The sequence below is a fragment of the Diplotaxodon limnothrissa genome, linkage group LG2, assembly GCF_057381915.1.
Source record: "Diplotaxodon limnothrissa isolate DT_005_m linkage group LG2, D_limnothrissa_male_GT1.1, whole genome shotgun sequence".
NCBI lineage: Eukaryota > Metazoa > Chordata > Actinopteri > Cichliformes > Cichlidae > Diplotaxodon > Diplotaxodon limnothrissa.
The window spans coordinates 35,405,810-35,424,446 of record NC_140597.1 but is presented as its reverse complement, the minus strand read 5'-3'; the positions used below and the strand labels follow the sequence as shown (position 1 = coordinate 35,424,446).

Here is an 18,637-nt window from a genome sequence, read left to right as displayed (position 1 = left end):
AAACCAGATGTGGCAGCCGACATCACAGCTGTGGTTCTACACTGCTGCTAGCTAGAAGAAACACGCCTCATGAATGCAGCTGTTGTTCTGGGGGTTTTTTCTTTTCTTTTTTTTGGTGTTTATAGTTAGCCTCACAAAACCACCTCACCAATATTGCTTTGTTTCTTTTGTGTGACTAAAACGATATAAGATGGGTTTGAGTTTCCAGGACGCTCTGACAAAGAGATAAATCTGCCTTTCAGTGAGGCTAATCGTGCAACTTTAAGTGGACCGCTCCTCTCATAAACAAGGTTCGGGACTGAGTGAGTCACATCATTACCAAGATGTCATTAAACATAATTATCTGCTTTGTTTTGAGCTGCTGAGCTCAGTGGATTCTCGGCGGCACTGACTTGACATTAAATCTGAGATTTAATCTGGCTTTGTGAGGCTAACTTTTGAGGAGCGACTATAAGCTTTAAATTCAGTGCAGGGTTTACACACAGCAATTTACAGAAGCTGTCGGCTGCCTCGCCTGAAAAAAGACCACTTCCGTTAACATAAGAAAAAAATCTTTTTATGAAATGCAGCCTTAAAAGGGAAAGACATCCGGGGATGTGTTTTGAACAGTAAACGACATGTATTTAAAGTGTGTGAGGTCGTCATGTGCTAACTAAATTGATCAAAAGACAAGATGCGCCAGGATCTGGGTGGCTTACCACCACGAAAATTCCCGGGTGAAAACCCTGCCGTGGGTGGAAAACCAAAACCACAACAACAGCGCATCCGATTCAGAGCACGGCAGGGCCATTACTCTTCATCAGAACTGCACCATTGCACCATGGTGTGCTGTCATTCAGGTCCTTAAGTTGTCAGTCGTTTTAGGGATGATGGAAAGTGACTACTAAAGGATCTTCTGACTATTTTGTGTTTAAAAAGGGTTATAAAAGAAAATCAGATGATTAAACCTGATACAGTCACACCAAAGTTATTTAAGTTAAGTTTGTGCTGCGTACCAACTTTGCAATCAAGTGTCCTTAAATCACTGTTGGTAATATTCTGCTTGTGTCCACTTTTCCACTTAACAGCTACAGTTTTTAGGTTTAATTCTTTTTCTGAACAATAACAAGTTTTATATCCTGTGTAATAACCTTTCATGTCCCATTTTTTTGCCAGTTGATATCTCAGATGTATCTTACAGTGACGCATTAAAGAGACCTTTATTACACACTGTTACCAGACATTAAGTCTTTATCCTGTAACTGTGGAGTTTTCTTTCACTTTTAATGTCACTAAACTTTTTACACTTGGGTCTTCTACTTTATTAATCACAAATATGCAAATTAGAACATGTATTAATAAAACACTTAGTGGTTTAACACTAAAAGCCTCACAGGGACCCAGAGTGTGTTTTGGTGTCTGAAAGCGAAAGAGATAAACTCTACAGATTGCCTTTACATTGTGCAGTGCCTACATTGCTCATACGGTGATATATACCCAGTTTTTCATTCTTATTATCACCGTGGATATTAGAAGTAAATTTTTTCCATCCTGGCTTTTTTAGGTAGTGACAGGATGGTGAGATGATACGCAGCACATGGCTCTAGGCAGAATCACCACCCAGGCTACAGCAGTGAGGACACAGCCTCTGTACATATGTCAGGCAGGTGATCTATGGGCGTGCCGTAAAGTAGAAGTGCAGAAAAAAAAAAAGATCCATATTTTTATTCTTGGAATCTGTTAGAAGAGCTTCATATAATTCACAGATTAAAATTATCTTATCGATTTTAAACTGTGCTTTGGTGCAGAAACCTCAGTTCATCCACCGTCTGAAACAAATCAGTTTTAGTTCATCTTCCTTTAAGACGACTTTCTTCTGATTGACCACAGCTCACAAACAAAAGGTTTGAATATCGGGTGGGTGGGGCTTCCGTGTTCACACCACGAGCTGTGTGCCTGAGATGCTCTCAATGATGTCATACAAAACAGAGAGCAGAAGAAAACTGAGAATGAGGTTTTACAGAGTTAGTTCTACAGTAAATACACTGACCTCATTATTTTAAACTTTGGTCATGATCAATATGAGCGTCCAATTTAATTTACGAAGGACTGTGTTTTTTAAACACTGCATTACATATGGACTGCGCTCTCATTCGCTTACATAATATATGTTAATTTCTTGTCTGTAAATCTCTAAAGGTTCATTATATTATATTCAGCACACGTTGCAGACAGAATAAGACGGGCACACAGTTGGCGCACTGTGCAGCAGCAGATGTGAAATGACCTGACCTGAAAGTCCTGAATGAACTCAGCTTTGGGTGAATGTGGGATAAATTGCCTCTTCCTGCTTACTCAGAAGCAGGAACTACTACACGAGGCTATCGTGGCATTTTGCCCTCCACCAGTGCCAAAATAAGTAACGGACAGAGTCTACACTCAAATTCAGGCTCCTACATATTCTGTCACTTGTTGACAGAAAGCTGGAAGTAGATGGCTCATAGTGGTGCGCTGACTATGAGCCATCAGCAGTAATGTCATTATGAGTCCTGAGTGAGGACGGATGCTTTTTTAAATTATTTATTACTTTTTCTTTTTGTACAATAAAATGAAGGTGGACAGCAAGGATATTATTGGGCTTTATGCTAAATATGTACATAACTAAACATTAATTATGCACAGCATTGTGCAAAAGCCTTGAACTATCCCTTTTTTCTTTATATTTTGCTTCCAAGGGCCTGACCATTTTCAGAGAATAATTGTTTTTTAAGGTACTTGGTGTTTTTCTGACAGGCTGCTATTAACATACTTTCTTCCCATGCCTCCAGCTGAGTTTATTAGAAATGCCAAAGATAACACAATTCGACAGGCGTAACATCTTACGTAACATTGTTACACCAGCAAGGTGATTCCAAAATATATCTCAGCAGTTTATCTTTGAGGAAAGAAAAAAGATTTTTCCATCTACAGCCGATAAACGGTATCTGAACGCCATATTCTTAAGAAACAAAAACAAACAAAAAAACTGGCACAGGACAAGCAAGGTGTAGCTGGACCTTCAGTTGATCCATCTACTGGTCACTGAAGCCTCATCAGAAATGGTATCAGTGGAAGGATGGGCATCACATCTTCAAACATCTTTTTAAAAAACAAAACCCACAGGAAAGATAACATTTTTTTTTTAAAGATCAACTTTTGCATATAAATACTTGAAAAATAAATTTCAACTACATTTAAAAAAAAAAACACACAGCTAAAAGCCTGTAAAAGGCTGTATTTTCGTATGTGATTTAACCCTGTTTTTAAAAATTAGTCTTAGCCTAAGCCTAGTTTTAGACTAAATACTTTTTAATTGTAAGTCTTTGTATTAGTTGAGGATTTGTTTTAATCGAAAGGGTGATAAAGTGTTGTGAAAGCTATAGATTTAGTGATTACTTACAAGGGGAAAAAATAGCTACTAAATCTTTTCTTCTGTTTTATAAAATGTGGCCCACTTCACAAAAAACTCCTGATGTAATAAATATGACTCCCACAGTCAACACCAGACAGACTGAAAGTCGAACTGAGCCACCCTGCTGTGCAGTTATTGAAAGAAAGCACAGAAACGACGCCCTCGTCTGTTAAAAACCAGAACAGCCAGGCCTCTGTGGGTTTGGCCTTACAGCTGTTTTGTCCCAGCAGGGCCTCAAGTACAGCTCTGCTCTCCAAGTTTGACTGCTCGACGAATATGGCTTCAATAACGCCGAGGCCACAGATCGGTATCTTCTGTTTACTCCTGTGTCTCGTTGCCGCTCTGCTGCTTGTATAACTCTATATTTTGTGTTTATGGTGCCCTGTTGCCCCGAGAGCTGCGTTTTAATTTAACTGGCAGGAATAAATAGGAATGACTTCAATCTAAAGTCTCGTCCAGACCTGTCATGTGAGCTCAGACCATAAGGTGCTTGTGTGAATGAATTACTTTTTTAACAGGCTCTCTTACTTTTTGGTCAGCACGCGGAGGGTGAGCGAGCGTTTCCAGAGGCAGAACCATTAATCATGGCATATTTTGCTGCACGGAGGCAAAAATAGCAGAATATATGAATGTAGGGGTGTGCTGCACTCACACTCTTTTTCTATAGGTCAAAGGCAGGGTGTGTGTGTGTGTGTGTGTGCGTGTGTGTGTGTCTGTGGGTGTGTGTGGGCAGGGGTCGACATCCACAACAGACGTCCTTCTCAAGGACAGAGGGACTCAATGTGAGACGGAGCAAGGCGCTCTACCGTGGGATAAGTACAGGTTGGATTTAGCAAGGGGTAGTTAAGTGGAAAAGACTAACAGATGCTGGGGCTAGTTTACTCAGGGGGGAGGGAGGCTCACCACAGCTCGAGGACTGACACCCCAACACACACACACACACACACACACACACACACACACACACACACACACACACACACACACACACACAGCGAAGCTGTTTGTCACTGCTGCTCAGAAAAACAATTTTATTGTAATCCTCTAGAACAGTTTGTATCTCTTTAAGCTACTTTCACAGCTGGGATTTAAACCACACTGCATTAAAGGACATTAAAGGATCAGTTCACCAAAAACAGCTCCGTGCAGCAGCATCCAGCCATGCAGGCAGTTTTGGGTTTTAGATGCTTGCTTTTGAGAAACTGGATGAATCAAGGGCCTTTGACTGTGCGATAATTCATTTCTTACACTATATATCTATATTTATAAAGTGTAAATAAAAAAGCCAACTTCAGTTGGTTATTTTTTTTAATCTGATTAAACAGACTTCCAGCCTCTAGACAAATAACCAGCCTACTGAGCCAGAGAGTTGTGTGGGAGTAATGACACAAATTATAAATATAGCCTATATGTAGGCTAATAAACACATGGATGAATACACAGATTAAAGGAAAAAGCATTAGTGCTGTCAATGCTATTAATGCCTAACATTTAAACACATACAAAAAAAAAACAGACTTTTTAATTTATTTTTGCTCAAAAATATATTCTAATAAATTCTAATAAGAATGATTTCATTTTATTTTTCTTTATACTGTGAAGAGAGCAAATTAGCAAATCATTACAAGGACTGCTGCTGGGGAATTAATTATTAGGAAACTTCACCATTTTTTATGTTTTTTTTTTTCATTGTGGCATTGAGCCTCTTACTTTTAACCCTATAACACCAAGTATGTCATATTTGATGAGATTTAGTAAGTTTTTCAGATGTCTGTATCATCAGTGTTATTCCCCCCTGAATAGAAACAAATTAAATAGCACAATAAATCTTTAATTACACAAAAAGTAGCAAATATTATACAAATGATATATATGTAAGTTAATATTTAATTTTTAATCAGACAGTTAAAAAATTAGAATTTTCTGGCAATTATTTCACAGGTCAGGCTTTAGAGGGTTATCGCTCACCACCCAAATGTCATGAAGATGCCACCTGACGACCTCCTCTGTACTCTTAATGATGCGTACAAATATACCTCACTATATATCAATAAAGATGAGGTTTGGCGACTATTAGAACAGGCTCTGGGTTTTCACTAACTTTTGATGCACACCTAGTCATTTTGTTCTGGAAACGGCCTGAAATATGACAGAAACCGTTCTGTTCAGGAACAAGAAACAAGGGTTAGCCCGGGTGTTTTAGGGGAATTTAAAGTAGATTTCACATTATACAAAACGGTCACATTCATACTCTTGATGTGTGATACCATTGATTTCCTTTCCAAACCGATACCAAGTAAAATTCATTGTGGCATCGACGATACTGATCTGATACTTTGTACAAAAAGTTAAAGTTAAAAAGTTAATTATAACTTCAAAATATTTACAGGACATCAGAATACTTGTTCTTATTGTTTAATTATAAAGAGTTATCATATAGAAATAAAAAACCTGACGTTGTGTGTTAATTGATGCTGTTTAAACACATAGATCTTGACATTAAACATGTATATACTTGCCTGGACATTTCAACAAAAACATTCAACATTCACACTTCCCCTCATTCACAGTAGTCCTGTGCCACATCACAAATTTTGGTATCAGTCCAATACCAAATAAATACAGGGCCAGAATTGCAGATATCAGTACCAATAATTTTAAGTTATTCAGGCAGTTTATTGGGGGAGAGTAGTGTGCCATGACTTATGAGATGAATTCTCAATTTGCAAATTCTGAACACATTTTAATCAGTGCTATATCACTGTGATTGTTACTTTCCACAATAATTAGTTAACACAACACACCAGCTTTTCATGTGTTTTGAAACTGGGTTTTTGGAGACCTGGGATGTAAAATAACTAACACAGTTCAGTGGGCTACATACTAAACTTGAAAGAAGCAAAGTATTGTTACAGTCATGCTAGTATCGTTTCAATACCAGAACCAGTGTTGGTATCGTTACTATCGATATTTGGATCGATCCACCCACCTCTAATTCTTACAGTTCACTCAAAAGACTCTGAAAACAGCTCACTTTGCTGTTTTAAGAAAATTTAAGGGGACCTGTTATGCTTATACTCCTTATATCTCCTTATTATTTGTCATTTACACGGTTAAAGTGCTGGATGCTCACATCCAGAGTTTAAAACAGTGAGGTCAGAGTAGACTATATGAATAAAAATAGTGGGCCACACCTCTTAATCTTTGAGTTTACGTGTACAAAATCCAGCACATAGATACGCAGTCTGCCTTTATTAACATTCAGGGGAAAATGGGTCGCTCTAAAGAGGTCACTGAATTCCAGCGTGGTGCTGTAATTGGATGCCACCTCTAAAACGAGTCAAGTTTGTGAAATTTCTTCCCTCCAGCATTTTCCATGATCAACCGTAAGCGGTGTTACTGCAAACTGGAAACGTTTCGAAACCACAGCAGTTCAGCTATGAAGTTACAGACCACGCAAAGATCCAGACCGGGGTCAGCAAATGCTGAACCACCAACGTTTTGCTGACTCAATAACTGCAGAGCTCCAAACCTCCTCTGACATTATCACTGGCACAAAAAAATTGTGCACCGGAAGTTTCTTGGCATTGATTTCCACGGCCGAGCAGCTCGTGTAGGTGTAATGTGTCGGTGGCTCAGTGCTTCTGTCCATATATCTATGTGCAAGTAATCCCTGTGAGCTAAAAGCCCAGCTTCACACTGCACTAAAAACCAAGTTCCAGACATTTTTTTTCTCATTTTGACTCTGCGTGATGTCACTGTGATAGAAGGGACAGTTCACTGCTGTAGGCACAGAAGCCCCACCCCTTTCCTGTTTAAACCCTCTATTCATGAGGGACAGCCAATCAGAAGACAGCTGTCTTAAAACAGCTTGTTTCATGCAAAATAAAGTTAGACCCAGTGTCAAATAAATATGGATTATTGTTAACTGAGACTTATGCAAAGCTACTCTAGTAAAAGTGTAAAGCTGGGAATGAGCACAATGTGTAAACTTTGAAGTAAATAAATGGATTCGTTGAATAAAGCGTCGAAGAAAAAGCACTTAAGCCAACCTGGGGAGAGAAGTTTCATTTAATCCACCTGAAGTGAAACATTCAGATATCTATAAGCTGTCGTGTATACTTTTTTTCTTTCTTTTGTTTTTTACAACAGCACATCCTCAAAGTGTTGACCAGAATATTGTTTGAAGTATCCAGTTACACGATTTTATTGCAGGCGATATTTCCTGTGGCGTAACACCAGTGAGAGTATAAAAACCACTGGCCCGCTTAATACTTCTATAACTGATGTGTTGGCACAGCCTCATACCTACTGGGACTGGACTGCTTCCTATTCAGCTAAAACTTTACTGTCAAGCAGGTTTTCAAAACACATGCATGCATACATTTAAGAAAAGTCACAGAGAGAAGATCTGCTGCAGATGGAGCTTTTTTGTTGTTGTTTTCAGACACAATCACAATAAAATTCACAATAAAACCTCAGGAATGACTTCTGTGCTATCACGCATGACCTCACTAGCTACATTCACACACAAACAGTGCAGACGTGCACACACACACGCGCCCAGTCGCTGTCTGTCTCGCTCTCACACACAAACCACCGGCATACCAGAGAGTCTATATTTAAAATGAGCCCTGGGGATGTTTTGTTTTTTTTATTTTATTTTATTTTCAGCTTTTAGACATTCTATCAAAAGTGGTCAACGTGAATACTCGGCTGTAGAGAGAGAGTGAGAGACTCTGAGCGATGATAAACATAGGTATGACAAAATACAACCTCAGCAATGAGTCAACAGCTTTTTACATAAAGATAATGAAGGCACATTCAGCAGAGGAGCATGAGAGTGCGATTATGAAATGTTTGAGCCAGACCCGAATAGTTACAAATTTGCTAAGGCTGCAAAATACCACCTTCCAAACTTGCAGCTTTTCCAAATACAGCCCTATCATCCCACGTCTCATTTTCAAAGCCTCTCTTTTCTCCCTCTCTCCTCCCACCACAAATCCCAGAACTTTGAGCACCAGAGAGAGAGGGAGAGAGAGAGAGCGCAACAGCGGAGATGAGGGGAGCGTTTAAATCTGGCGTTCCGTGAGTGGTCGGGTCGGTGTCTGGAAATCTTTCACATCCTGTTTACGGCAGGCAGATTTCAGCCCGGGACCGCAGAGAGCTGGCGGGTGCCTCTGCCTGGACACAGCTCCTCTCTCTCTTTTCTATCTGTTCCCGGCCTCCTTCGCCTAAAGATCTCAGTCAGCCTGCAAACCTTTCCACACCGCCTCCCTCTCATCAACACCTTCAAACCTAAAGCAAACACGTCAGCTTTGCCCCCGCTGCCCGCGGCCGCAGGAGAACGACAGAGGGGGAATCAAACTCCTGATAAAAAGAATCCTTTTCATGCAGCAGGCGCACAGCAACCCCCATTTCATTTTAATATCAAAGTACGGGTTTAATAGAGCTGAGTTGCCGTATTTACAGTGTTCCAGTCAAACAGAAAGTTCCAGAGCGTGAAGAGCAGAAGTTTGGAAGCAAAATCCTGATACTGGAGTCATGTAGCATTAAAAAAATAACATCTCATGAGTCTGAGGTGCGAAGCTTAATGAACAGAGGATCAGTGTGTCCCCCCCTGAGAGAAGCAGTTTGTAGCTTTGGTCCTGAAATCAGTCCGTCTGCCTCCCTCAGCGGCACTTGCAGGATTTCACAACCATGTTGGAGAGCTGCTCAACACGCGGTGTGCGGCCTATGAAGTACATGATAGTGAGGGGCTCCAGGTCCTGAGGAACGCAGCAGGGTGTGGCGGAGGCCTCGGGGTTCAGCTTGTTGTAGAGGGGCAGAATCTGACCCGGGAACAGAAATGAGCAGATGTTAGAGCGATTTATCCAAAGTTTAGTGCTGCGAGTGATGAATGAACATGCTGAAAAGTGTGAAGTTCAGCCCAAGTTTAAGCAGGGCTGAAAAATGAAGCCAATGTGGTAAGTGCCAGAAACGGCAGTCCATCTAATGGCCACAAACAAGCCAATCCCCACAGACTCTCAAGCTGTTTAGGTCTCTTTAAATAATTTACCTTTTTTAACATCTGCGTGGACATGATTTTTTTTCATAACTGACCTGTTTCATTGTATTAAGGATTGCAGTTAGTGCCTACTTAGCCTTACCTCTGCTAACTTGTTGGTGCCTTTTGGAGCATTTTTAATGCAAATAACTGACAAATAATATGAGTCTAATAAGAGTAATAAGTTTGTGCTCCAGTTTTAGGGAGTAAAATTCTACAACACTATTATTTTTTTAGCGCCAATTAGCATCTCTCTAGTATCTGTGTCTGAGTGCACCCATACAGTCTTTGAATGCACTTAAATGATGTTTGCTGGCATAAGCGACTAACACTCGGGTTAAAGATTGTGGTGGCCATCATGCTAAACCCAAAGCTTCAAATGTCCCAGTGGCTACCTCTATCTTTTAAATGCAGTCTGTCGTCATTTTGCATGATTATTTTGGTACTTTTTAAAAATGTGTTGGCAAATCTGAAATGTTAGTTTGACATTTTGGGAAATTTGCTTATTTAGAGTTAGATGAGAGGTTCAATGGCACTCCTAATATCAGCATCTGGTTAGTTTAGCTAAACATAACAAAAGGTTGACTGATTCTGTTTACTGGTAAAAATGATATAAACAGCACGTATAAAACTAAATCAAGATAATTCAAAACTTCCTGTTTTATTCCAGTTTAAAAATAACTTTTAATGGTTGTTTTCCAGAGTCTCTACATTTCCCTCACTTATCCAACTTTTCAAGTTTAATTCCTACCAGGTCCGTTTTTTAGCTTTAAATCTTCATATTCAGACGTTAAAATGTAGCTTTCTGTGCATTTTATGTGGGGGAGCTCTAAGTAAATCTATAGCAATCAAATCAATTTTGACTTCTTTAAGTACATCCTGTCAGTTTCTCCAAAATACATGCACAGCAAAAGCAGCCAAACTGCCTTAAACTAAAGCCACATTTTGACAGCAGCAAAATGTGTAATTGCTGCAAACTTAAGTTAAAATAAATGTGAAATTCTACACATCTATATTAAAGTGAAGTACAAGAAAGGTGAGAGTCAGTGAGGCTACAGGCCAAGCCCTTCGCTGAGTGAGACGGGCCAGCTGGGTTGCATAAACCTATGTGCTCTTTAACAGGCTTCTGTGAGGTGTCAGCCCATTTATGATGCTGGGGTTAACCAGTGGTGTTTAGCTGCCGCAAACAGCGCGCTCAGGGCTCACTTACGGGAAAATGTCGCCTGCATTTCAGACTTTCTGTACGTTAACGTCAAGCCGAGCGTTGATTGGAGTTCGGTCCAAACCAGAGTGTTTTAGCAGCTGCTCAGATTTTTCTGACAATCACAGATGTTTTCTGTTTATATAATTTGGCCGTGTCTCAGCAGCGAGAAGTCTGTCACTGTTTCCATTCAAAATATTCAGCACTAAAGGTCATGAATCTCCAAATTGGAAAGAAATATATGTTGAAAAAAAGAACACATTTGTCCTACTGGAGAAGGTAATCCAAGTTATTAGTCTGAACTAGGATCTCATGAGATATGGGAAGCTGCTAATATCGAGGTATCCACACATGGACTCGGCTAATTAGTAACAAGCCCAAAAACTGCCTATACCAATTCTGTTCTATTAAGGGCACAGATTAAGTTTAATTCCAGCTACTATGCACTAGTGTAGCTTTGCATGATTCCCACTTCAAAATAATCCTTATTTACCTCATGCTGGGCCTCGGTGCAGCCGCTCCCAGCTGTTTTTGCTGTTCTCCCTTTAAGCCAGTGGTTCTCAAACTTTTCCCGGCATGCGCCTCTTTAACTTCACTCCACACACCCACATTGTTTTTCATTAATCATTAACAATAAATAAAAATGCGAGTTGAAAATAACAATCCCACCTGCAGTGGCTCTGTGCCCCCGGGTGTGGCCTGTCCCACAGTTTGAGAACCACCACTTTAACCCAGCTTTCTTCTGATTGGCTGTCCCTTGCAAACAGAAGCTTTAAACTGCAGGTGGGTGGGGCTTCTGTGCTTACATCCATAGCTGTATATTAGGAGTATCCCCTATATTTTGGTTCACAGAGATTACCTGCACATATACTGATCTTATTATCCAATTATTATTCATAATTTAACGGACATAAAGACATTTTTTCTTAGCAAAAGCAAAACATGTCAAATGACAGCTGTTAACTAACCACAATTATTGATTATTAAAAGTCTTTATGGCAAAATTTATAAGAAAGAACAACAAAGATTAAACAGATTTGGTTAGTAGCCAGGTGACCTTTTGACCCCTGAGGCTCACCATGTTGTAGTGGTTGTTGGCGCTCCAGAGGTAAGGACAGTTGCCGGCACAGAAGTTGGCTTTGTAACCTTTTGGCTCGTGGATCCACTTCCAGTTGAGGTCACGCCTGAAGTCGATGTAGAGCGAGCGCAGGCAGCAGCCCTGGTCCGAGCCACTGAGACACACACACACACACACACACACAATATGTAGTTCAGCTCCCACCCTTCTCTTCAGTGTCATGGGAAAATTACCACAGGTCACCATCGAAGAACCAACCATCACATGGTAATAACTATGCAGGGCTGCCAGAGTTTTCCCCTGCAGCGTGAGGTAGTCTAAATAAAACGCTGCATGCCCGCTGGCCTGCAGTCTAAACACAGGGTCAGCGCTGTTAGTTTTGCCGCGCAATTGTCTGCAAAGTGGGTCACGAGGAAAAAAACAAAATGAAACCGAGTGCTCCCCACAACTAGATTTCAGAATTACAAAACTACAAATCTTGGAGGAGTGTCAGCGCTGTCAGTCAGTCGCACTAAACCACCACACGAGCGGCTGGTTGGCGGCCTACCGGGAGCAGGTTGAGGTGTCGATGGCGGCCGCCCTCTTCTTGCGGTTCTTCCTGGCCGGGTTATCCACTCTGTCGCTGGGCAGCAGGGTGAGGATGAGGTGCGGCGTCTTGGTGCTGAAGTCTGCCTGTCCTTTCACCTGACCAGGCTTCCTCATCTGACGGAGCCGCTCATCATCCACGCCTACAGAAGGAGGAATTTTATTTTATTTTTTTAGGATGAAAAACTAAAACTTTCTGTCTTCCACCAGAGTCTGTGGGCGGACGTCGCTTTGTTTCAAAGCTAATGTGATTTAATTCCTATGGTTTGTGCAATACTCTAAGCATGGGAAATGCTTTCATTTTGCAGCAGCGACTGCTGCCCCTCCCAAAACTCCACGCTGTCTTTCTGCCAGGCCGAGGCATTTAGTTCACACTTTTTTTAAGCATATTTTTTCAATCCAAATATATTTAAATTCCAAGTAAATGCACTGTTAAAAATGCAGAAGATTGTGTGCATGATGTTTTTAAAGTTAGTCAGCCAGCCCCGGTGTGAGTGCCAGAAAAAGTGTTTTTTCATACGCAGCAATAACTACTGAATCTGTCCGTGAAAGGCGCCGTCACCTCTTTGATTCTTACCCTCTAAAGACTCTGTTTTTCTAAGAAGGCAGCAGAAGTAATGTTCTTGTGCACATTTTGAATGTCATTGAACAAATATGACAGAAGTAATATGTAAACCAGATGTTTCCTACAGCAGAAACGATGGTCTGACTCTTTGTCTGACTTCATGGATCGTTTTTTTTGCTTCACTCTTTCTGAGCTACAGGAGCCAGAGCGCTCAAAACAAGCCCCTGCTTGTCTTACATCAGTATCGCAAGTTGAATTTCTTTTCCCCCACGTGTGCAAAAACCTGACTTGGCTCAGTTGAGAGTAAGTCCTGAGGAAAGCGCCATAATTTGGGGGCCTAAATGAAGCAACACAGACAGTCTGGTATTCAGTAGTATCACTGTGTGGAGGAACAGTTTTTCCATTATTCCTGTAAGATAGTGTGTGAGTGATTCATAAATCATTTTTGTTATTTATGTTCACTTTTTTGTGAGCTGCTGGATTTTTTTTAATCTTGTTTTTTTTGCTGCGCTCATAAATCTTCAACTCTTCCAAATCTGTGAACTTTGCATTTCGCAACTCAAAAGACTGCCAAGACACAACTGAAGTTTCTTAAGTCTTGCTGGCACGCTGGCTGTCTTGCTTAGTTGTTCTTGCGAAAAACAATCTCACGTAGCTGCAGTACAACTAACGATGAATCCCAAACAGCCATCTAAAAACGAGCATCTGCGCAAAGAGGCTGATTGTGCTGATTTTAAGGACATAATCAGTAACAAAATGAAGCAAACAAATGAAACAAGCCATTTTGGCTCTTCTCCTCCTCCTGATTCGCTGCCCCTCAGAAACAGTTGAACAGGGGTGGGTGGGGCTTCTGTGTGGCTCAGAGGACCATATCAGGGACAGCATGTCTCATTGACGTCACTCAGAGGCATAAGTAGCAAAACTGAAACATTTAAATTAGACTGAAGCCTAAAATGTAGTCTCACATGGACTACGTCTGCATCTACCTTTTTAACAATTTATATGACAGAATAAGGAGCATCATCATCATCACTGGGTCCCATCACTGGGTCAGTTCCTGGACTAGAGTGCTTTTAGCGGCATCTGCAGTGCACATAAATGCATGATTATAAAGTCTTTCTATCATAAAAGACTGCAACAGACCAGCAAACAGGGCCTCCAGCTCCTCGCTCTTGTTGGGAACGATGTTGTTGGTGGATGGGACGAAGGTGCAGCAGGGACAGTGGACGCCCAGCTTCAGGCCAAGATTATTCTCTATGGGAGGGAAGAAGGGAAAGAGAAGTGCAAACACTGATGTATGGATCGCAGTGCAAGCTGGTAACGACTCGCTGGTGCTGAAGCTCACCTGGCTCTGACACCCAGTCCTTTACAGTCTCTGTGACCTCCGTAGAGATCCAGGCTCCTTTTGCTTTTGGCTGAACAGTGCGCGAGTCGATGTAACGCTGAGTGGATGTGCTGTCTTCATCCGGCTTTAGCAGCTGAGACAACAAACACACAGAAGGAGCTAGATCCCCATCTCATCGATACATAAGAGATGTTTCTGTGTTGGGTTGAATTATAAATAACAATCTTCTGACTTTAAGATCAAATCAGACTGTCGCTCACTGAGAATAATGGATATACCTGATAGAGCTCCACTCTCTGCTCCGAGGCCCGAGCCTGTGGGTTGGGGGCTCTGAAGATCCTGAACTCAGCCTTGACCAGAGTGCTGCTAGTCAGGTCGACTCCGCTGACGTCAAAGTGGACGACTCTGTAGTGGGGGCTGGGTGCTGTTGGCTGCACCGCATCTTGAGGGAGCAAAACAAAGCACTGTGGATGACTAATGCTCCAACAACATCTCGTGCCTTCACACAATGCTGTATTTATACTATGGGTTAAAACTGCACTGTGGGACTGATTGTCTCGGACGTAATTATAGGTTTTGGTAAAGAGGCTAAATGTGTCGAGCTTATGTTTAATATATGGCTGATTGTTGTGCTCATGGGTTTCCTGTGTGAAACATCCCCAAACACCTAGACAGTTATACAATTATGCACCATGTAATATCAGCAGCACCATTAATCTTCAAATCTTCCAAATAAGATCCATCAACACACCGAGTTTTCTTTCCACAGCTGGTGGTCTTTTTTTGGACACTTTTTTTTCTCATCTCCAGTCCTTGTGCCTGACTGTTTTCAGAGAAATGTTTTTTTTAATATGTTGAGCCATTTAACACTGGCCTATGAATCATTCTAGTGTAAAAAAGGAACTTTAGTCAGGGGATGAACCAGTGCTGTGTCTACACATAACAGAGGACTTAGCGAATGGTATCTTAAATAGTATCTTTAGGCACTTTGTTACTACCAACCTGACACAAAAATACATCGTTTAAATTTATAAAACATAACACAGTTTAACAGGCATAAAATAGCATTTTCGCAACAACAAGATGCTTTTCCAAAGAGCTATCTCTATATGGCCTATCTCAGCAAGCTGTGCAGCGTGTCCTTGAAAAACTGAGGAAATTGGACAAGTGGACAAGTGGAAGACAAAAGACAGCAGGTCTACAATCTGTCTGCAGGACAGGAAAAAATCCAGCCTGACGTAGGACCTGAGAAACGGACCTGGACCTTCGGTTGATCCATCTGCTGTTCACTGTAGACTGATTAGAAATAGTCTCAGTGGAAGGGTGGCTGTCAGGAAGTGATTTAAAGGAAGGGAAACATGGAAAAAAGGCTGAGTTGTACAAAATTATGAAAGAACTGGACTGAAATTCAGTGGCAACAGGTCTCATGGAGTGATGGATCCAGATCAGACCTCAGCATAATTGAAGCAGCGTGGGATCATCCCAACAGACAACGGAGCAAAAGACAGCCAACATCCAAACACGATCTTCGAATGTCTTTCAAGGAGCCCTGAGAAGCTTACCTGAAGACTGCTTAAATAAATAAAAAGAAAGCTTGACGAAAAGAGTTAAGAATAAAGTAGTCATACCAAATATTGATTTTCAAGCACATTAGAATAAATACTTTTTTTCCCCAAGTACGGTAAAATATAAGGAACTGAAGGGTGGCTCAGGACTTTTGCACAGCACTATGGGTTACAGTAGTTGCCAAAATATATATATTAATTAAAAATGTCACACTTGCTGCTTTCAGCTCTTTTTGTGTTAGAATTTATTACAAATATTTATATAAACTGATAATAAATGGTGCACAGAGAACCTGCTATATACGTAGTTAAAGTTGATAAAAGCAGGTAGTTTATAAAGCTTAGTTAGGAGACTGAACTATTAAACCAAACAGGTTAATCAAAGACAGACTCACAAAATCAGATACAATATTCAAGAACTACTAATCCATCAGCAGTCAGAAAATCGTTTTGTTTTTTAACTTAGATAATTATCAGTCACTGCTGCTATGATATGGGTGGAGGGACTGTTCAGTCTGTTCAGGATGCAGGACCTGAGGAGGTTCAAATAAATCTCTCATGAGGGGAAAACATGCACCTGATTTGCTATTTAAGAGTTTAAAAAAAAGAAAATAAAACATGGCAACATTGTTACTTTTTCGCTGTAATTCACTGAGATTCAATTACATAATTAATGCTCAACAACAGCGAATAGAGGCCTCTGTGTTTGTTTTACCCGGATGGGATTGGATATTCAGACGTTTCAAACTAGTACATACTTTCATTCTTCTAAAGTGACCACTGGGGACCCCGGGCCACACATTGAGAACCCCTGTCAGGACTCACTTGTGTCGGTGCGGGGGGGCAGCATGTCGATCCTCTGCACCTCTTTGGCGTAGTAGTCCTCCTCGCTGCTTTCGCGCTCGCACGCGGACTCGGCCTGGCGCGCGCGCTCCTTCAGCAGCTCCCGCGTGCTGTTGTACAGCAGCAAGACCTCCGGGGGCACCGAGTTCGGTGGTGGCACGTCGTCGTCGTCATCTGGAGGGCTGCGGATGCGGAGCTTGCTGAGGATCTGACCGCGCACCGCCTCGATGCGTCGAGACTTCTGCGCGTCCAGGTTGATGGACTGGCAGGTGTTGAAGCCCTCCACCAGGAATACACCGGAGAACCGGAGCAGCAGCACCAGCGCGAGACGGGGAAGCCACATTGTCCGGGGAGGTGCGAGGACGGAGATAATTCAGCGCAGTGGGCTCTGACCAACAAGCTGCGTCTCCAAGCCAAGCGCGCAGAAACGTGTGCGTAAAATGATTTAAACTGCGAGACTGAGGGTGAAAACCGAGCCTTTCTAACTTAGATCAATAAACTATTTTGAAAAATCCAGCTCTAATGTGTTAATTTGGTCAAAACCGCGTCATGTAAAAAAGGAAAACCGCATCTGCTGATTTCACACTTCTGATTTTGTAGTTTTATAACATTTTCATAGATGCGCCAAGCACCAAACACACAAGGACGCATTATTTATTCTTTAAAATCTACATTTAACTTACTGCATCTAAGAATAAACGGCTGTTTTAATTTAAAAAGAAAAATATAAAACTGCAACAAAACACTGTAAAAATGTAAAAATGAAGTGATTGGAAATTTCTCGTGACTCTTCAGGTCCAGTCTGGTGCGCTCGGAGAGCTCTGGTGTCCCTTGCCGCCGTGCGCGCTCTCTCTTCGTGTATAAGTGGCGTTTTTTAACGAAAGTCTGTCCGGAAAGTTAAAACATTATCTCCGTTTTCCGCCGTCCATCCTCGGATACGCGAACAGCTTTCAGGAGAACAGAGTCGTCACAAGAGCTCAGCCCATGTCGCAAATCCTTCAAACAACAACCTGAGCGGAGCAGTTTACCGAAAGCAACAGAGCTCCCGTGCCTTCACCCCCGAAACACCCATGTGTGGAGCAAAAGACTGTCCCATATCCGCTTCCAGAGAATCTAGCTACAACTTGGAAAACCTAGTGAGGTCCTCCCATTCCCCGTTATAGGTAAACAGTGAGCGGGCTGTACTGAAACGTAGAAAAAAATGTGATTTATGTTGGAAAAAACACGGTGGGCCTGTTAAACCCCTCATATAAACATCTAAACACGGAAAAAGTCAGACGACGTAAAAATACATGACGCAGAAAACATAAGAAAGAAGTCCTTGTGCTGTGAGTTAAAAAAAAAAAGAGAGGAAACTTTACAGTGACCTGCAGATCCCAAATTAAATGAGCTCCAGCCTGGTGAACGCTGGGCTGAAAGCTCTGCTGAAGACACACAGACCTGCTGCAGGATGTTACTCCATTATTCTGCAGATCCTCTGTGAGAAACTCTGAGACTGAGACAGAGAGAGAAGGAGGCTGGAAGGGAGGGAGGGATGGTGGTGGTGGTGATGGTGGGGCGGGATGCCACCAGAGTGAATGCAGTGTATTATTATGTAGGTAAAAACCATCTTCCTCCCTCCAGAGGAGGCACACACACATAGCTGCACATTTTGCAATTATTTTCTCCACAAAAATTCACCACCCTCTCCCCGCAACTAAACCGCTCCAGAGGAGTAGCTCGGCATTTGAGGAACTAAATCTTTACATTACCTTTGCTTAATATGTGTAAAATAGCCAAATTATACATGTTTATAGTGTACACCTGCCACTTTGTTAGATACACGGTGTTAGTACCATGCTAGACCACCTTTTGTCTGCAGAGCTGCCTTAATTCTTCGGGGCAAAGATTCAACAAGGTGCCGGAAACCTTATTCAGAGATTTTGGTCCATGTTGACGTGACAGCATCACACAGTTGCTGTTGATTTGTCAGTTGCACA

The 18,637-nt window shown here is 41.6% G+C and overlaps 1 protein-coding gene across 1 annotated transcript; it reads right to left on the bottom strand.

Annotated features, from left to right (window-relative positions):
* Nucleotides 1-7,494: 7,494 nt before the first annotated feature.
* On the bottom strand, nucleotides 7,495-18,109 carry tgfb5 (transforming growth factor, beta 5). Its single transcript, XM_085372318.1, has 7 exons — nucleotides 16,641-18,109; nucleotides 14,529-14,692; nucleotides 14,251-14,383; nucleotides 14,049-14,159; nucleotides 12,303-12,483; nucleotides 11,756-11,909; nucleotides 7,495-9,261 (listed from the first exon to the last, which is right to left on the bottom strand). Exons 1-7 carry the CDS (start codon nucleotides 16,999-17,001, stop codon nucleotides 9,103-9,105), a joined length of 1,263 nt encoding a protein of 420 aa, XP_085228444.1. The 5' UTR covers nucleotides 17,002-18,109; the 3' UTR covers nucleotides 7,495-9,102.
* Between the last annotated feature and the right edge of the window lie 528 nt (nucleotides 18,110-18,637).

What these genes read in the sequence shown, in the direction of transcription:
- tgfb5 (XM_085372318.1), bottom strand. Translation starts at nt 17,001, where the DNA reads ATGTGGCTTCCCCGTCTCGCGCTGGTGCTGCTGCTCCGGTTCTCCGGT. An exon ending in AGAGAGTGGAGCTCTATCAG is followed by an intron (nt 14,384 to 14,528) that starts GTATATCCATTA and finishes TTGTTGTCTCAG; the next exon opens with CTGCTAAAGCCGGATGAAGA. An exon ending in CCAACAACCACTACAACATG is followed by an intron (nt 9,262 to 11,755) that starts GTGAGCCTCAGG and finishes TTCCCGGGTCAG; the next exon opens with ATTCTGCCCCTCTACAACAA.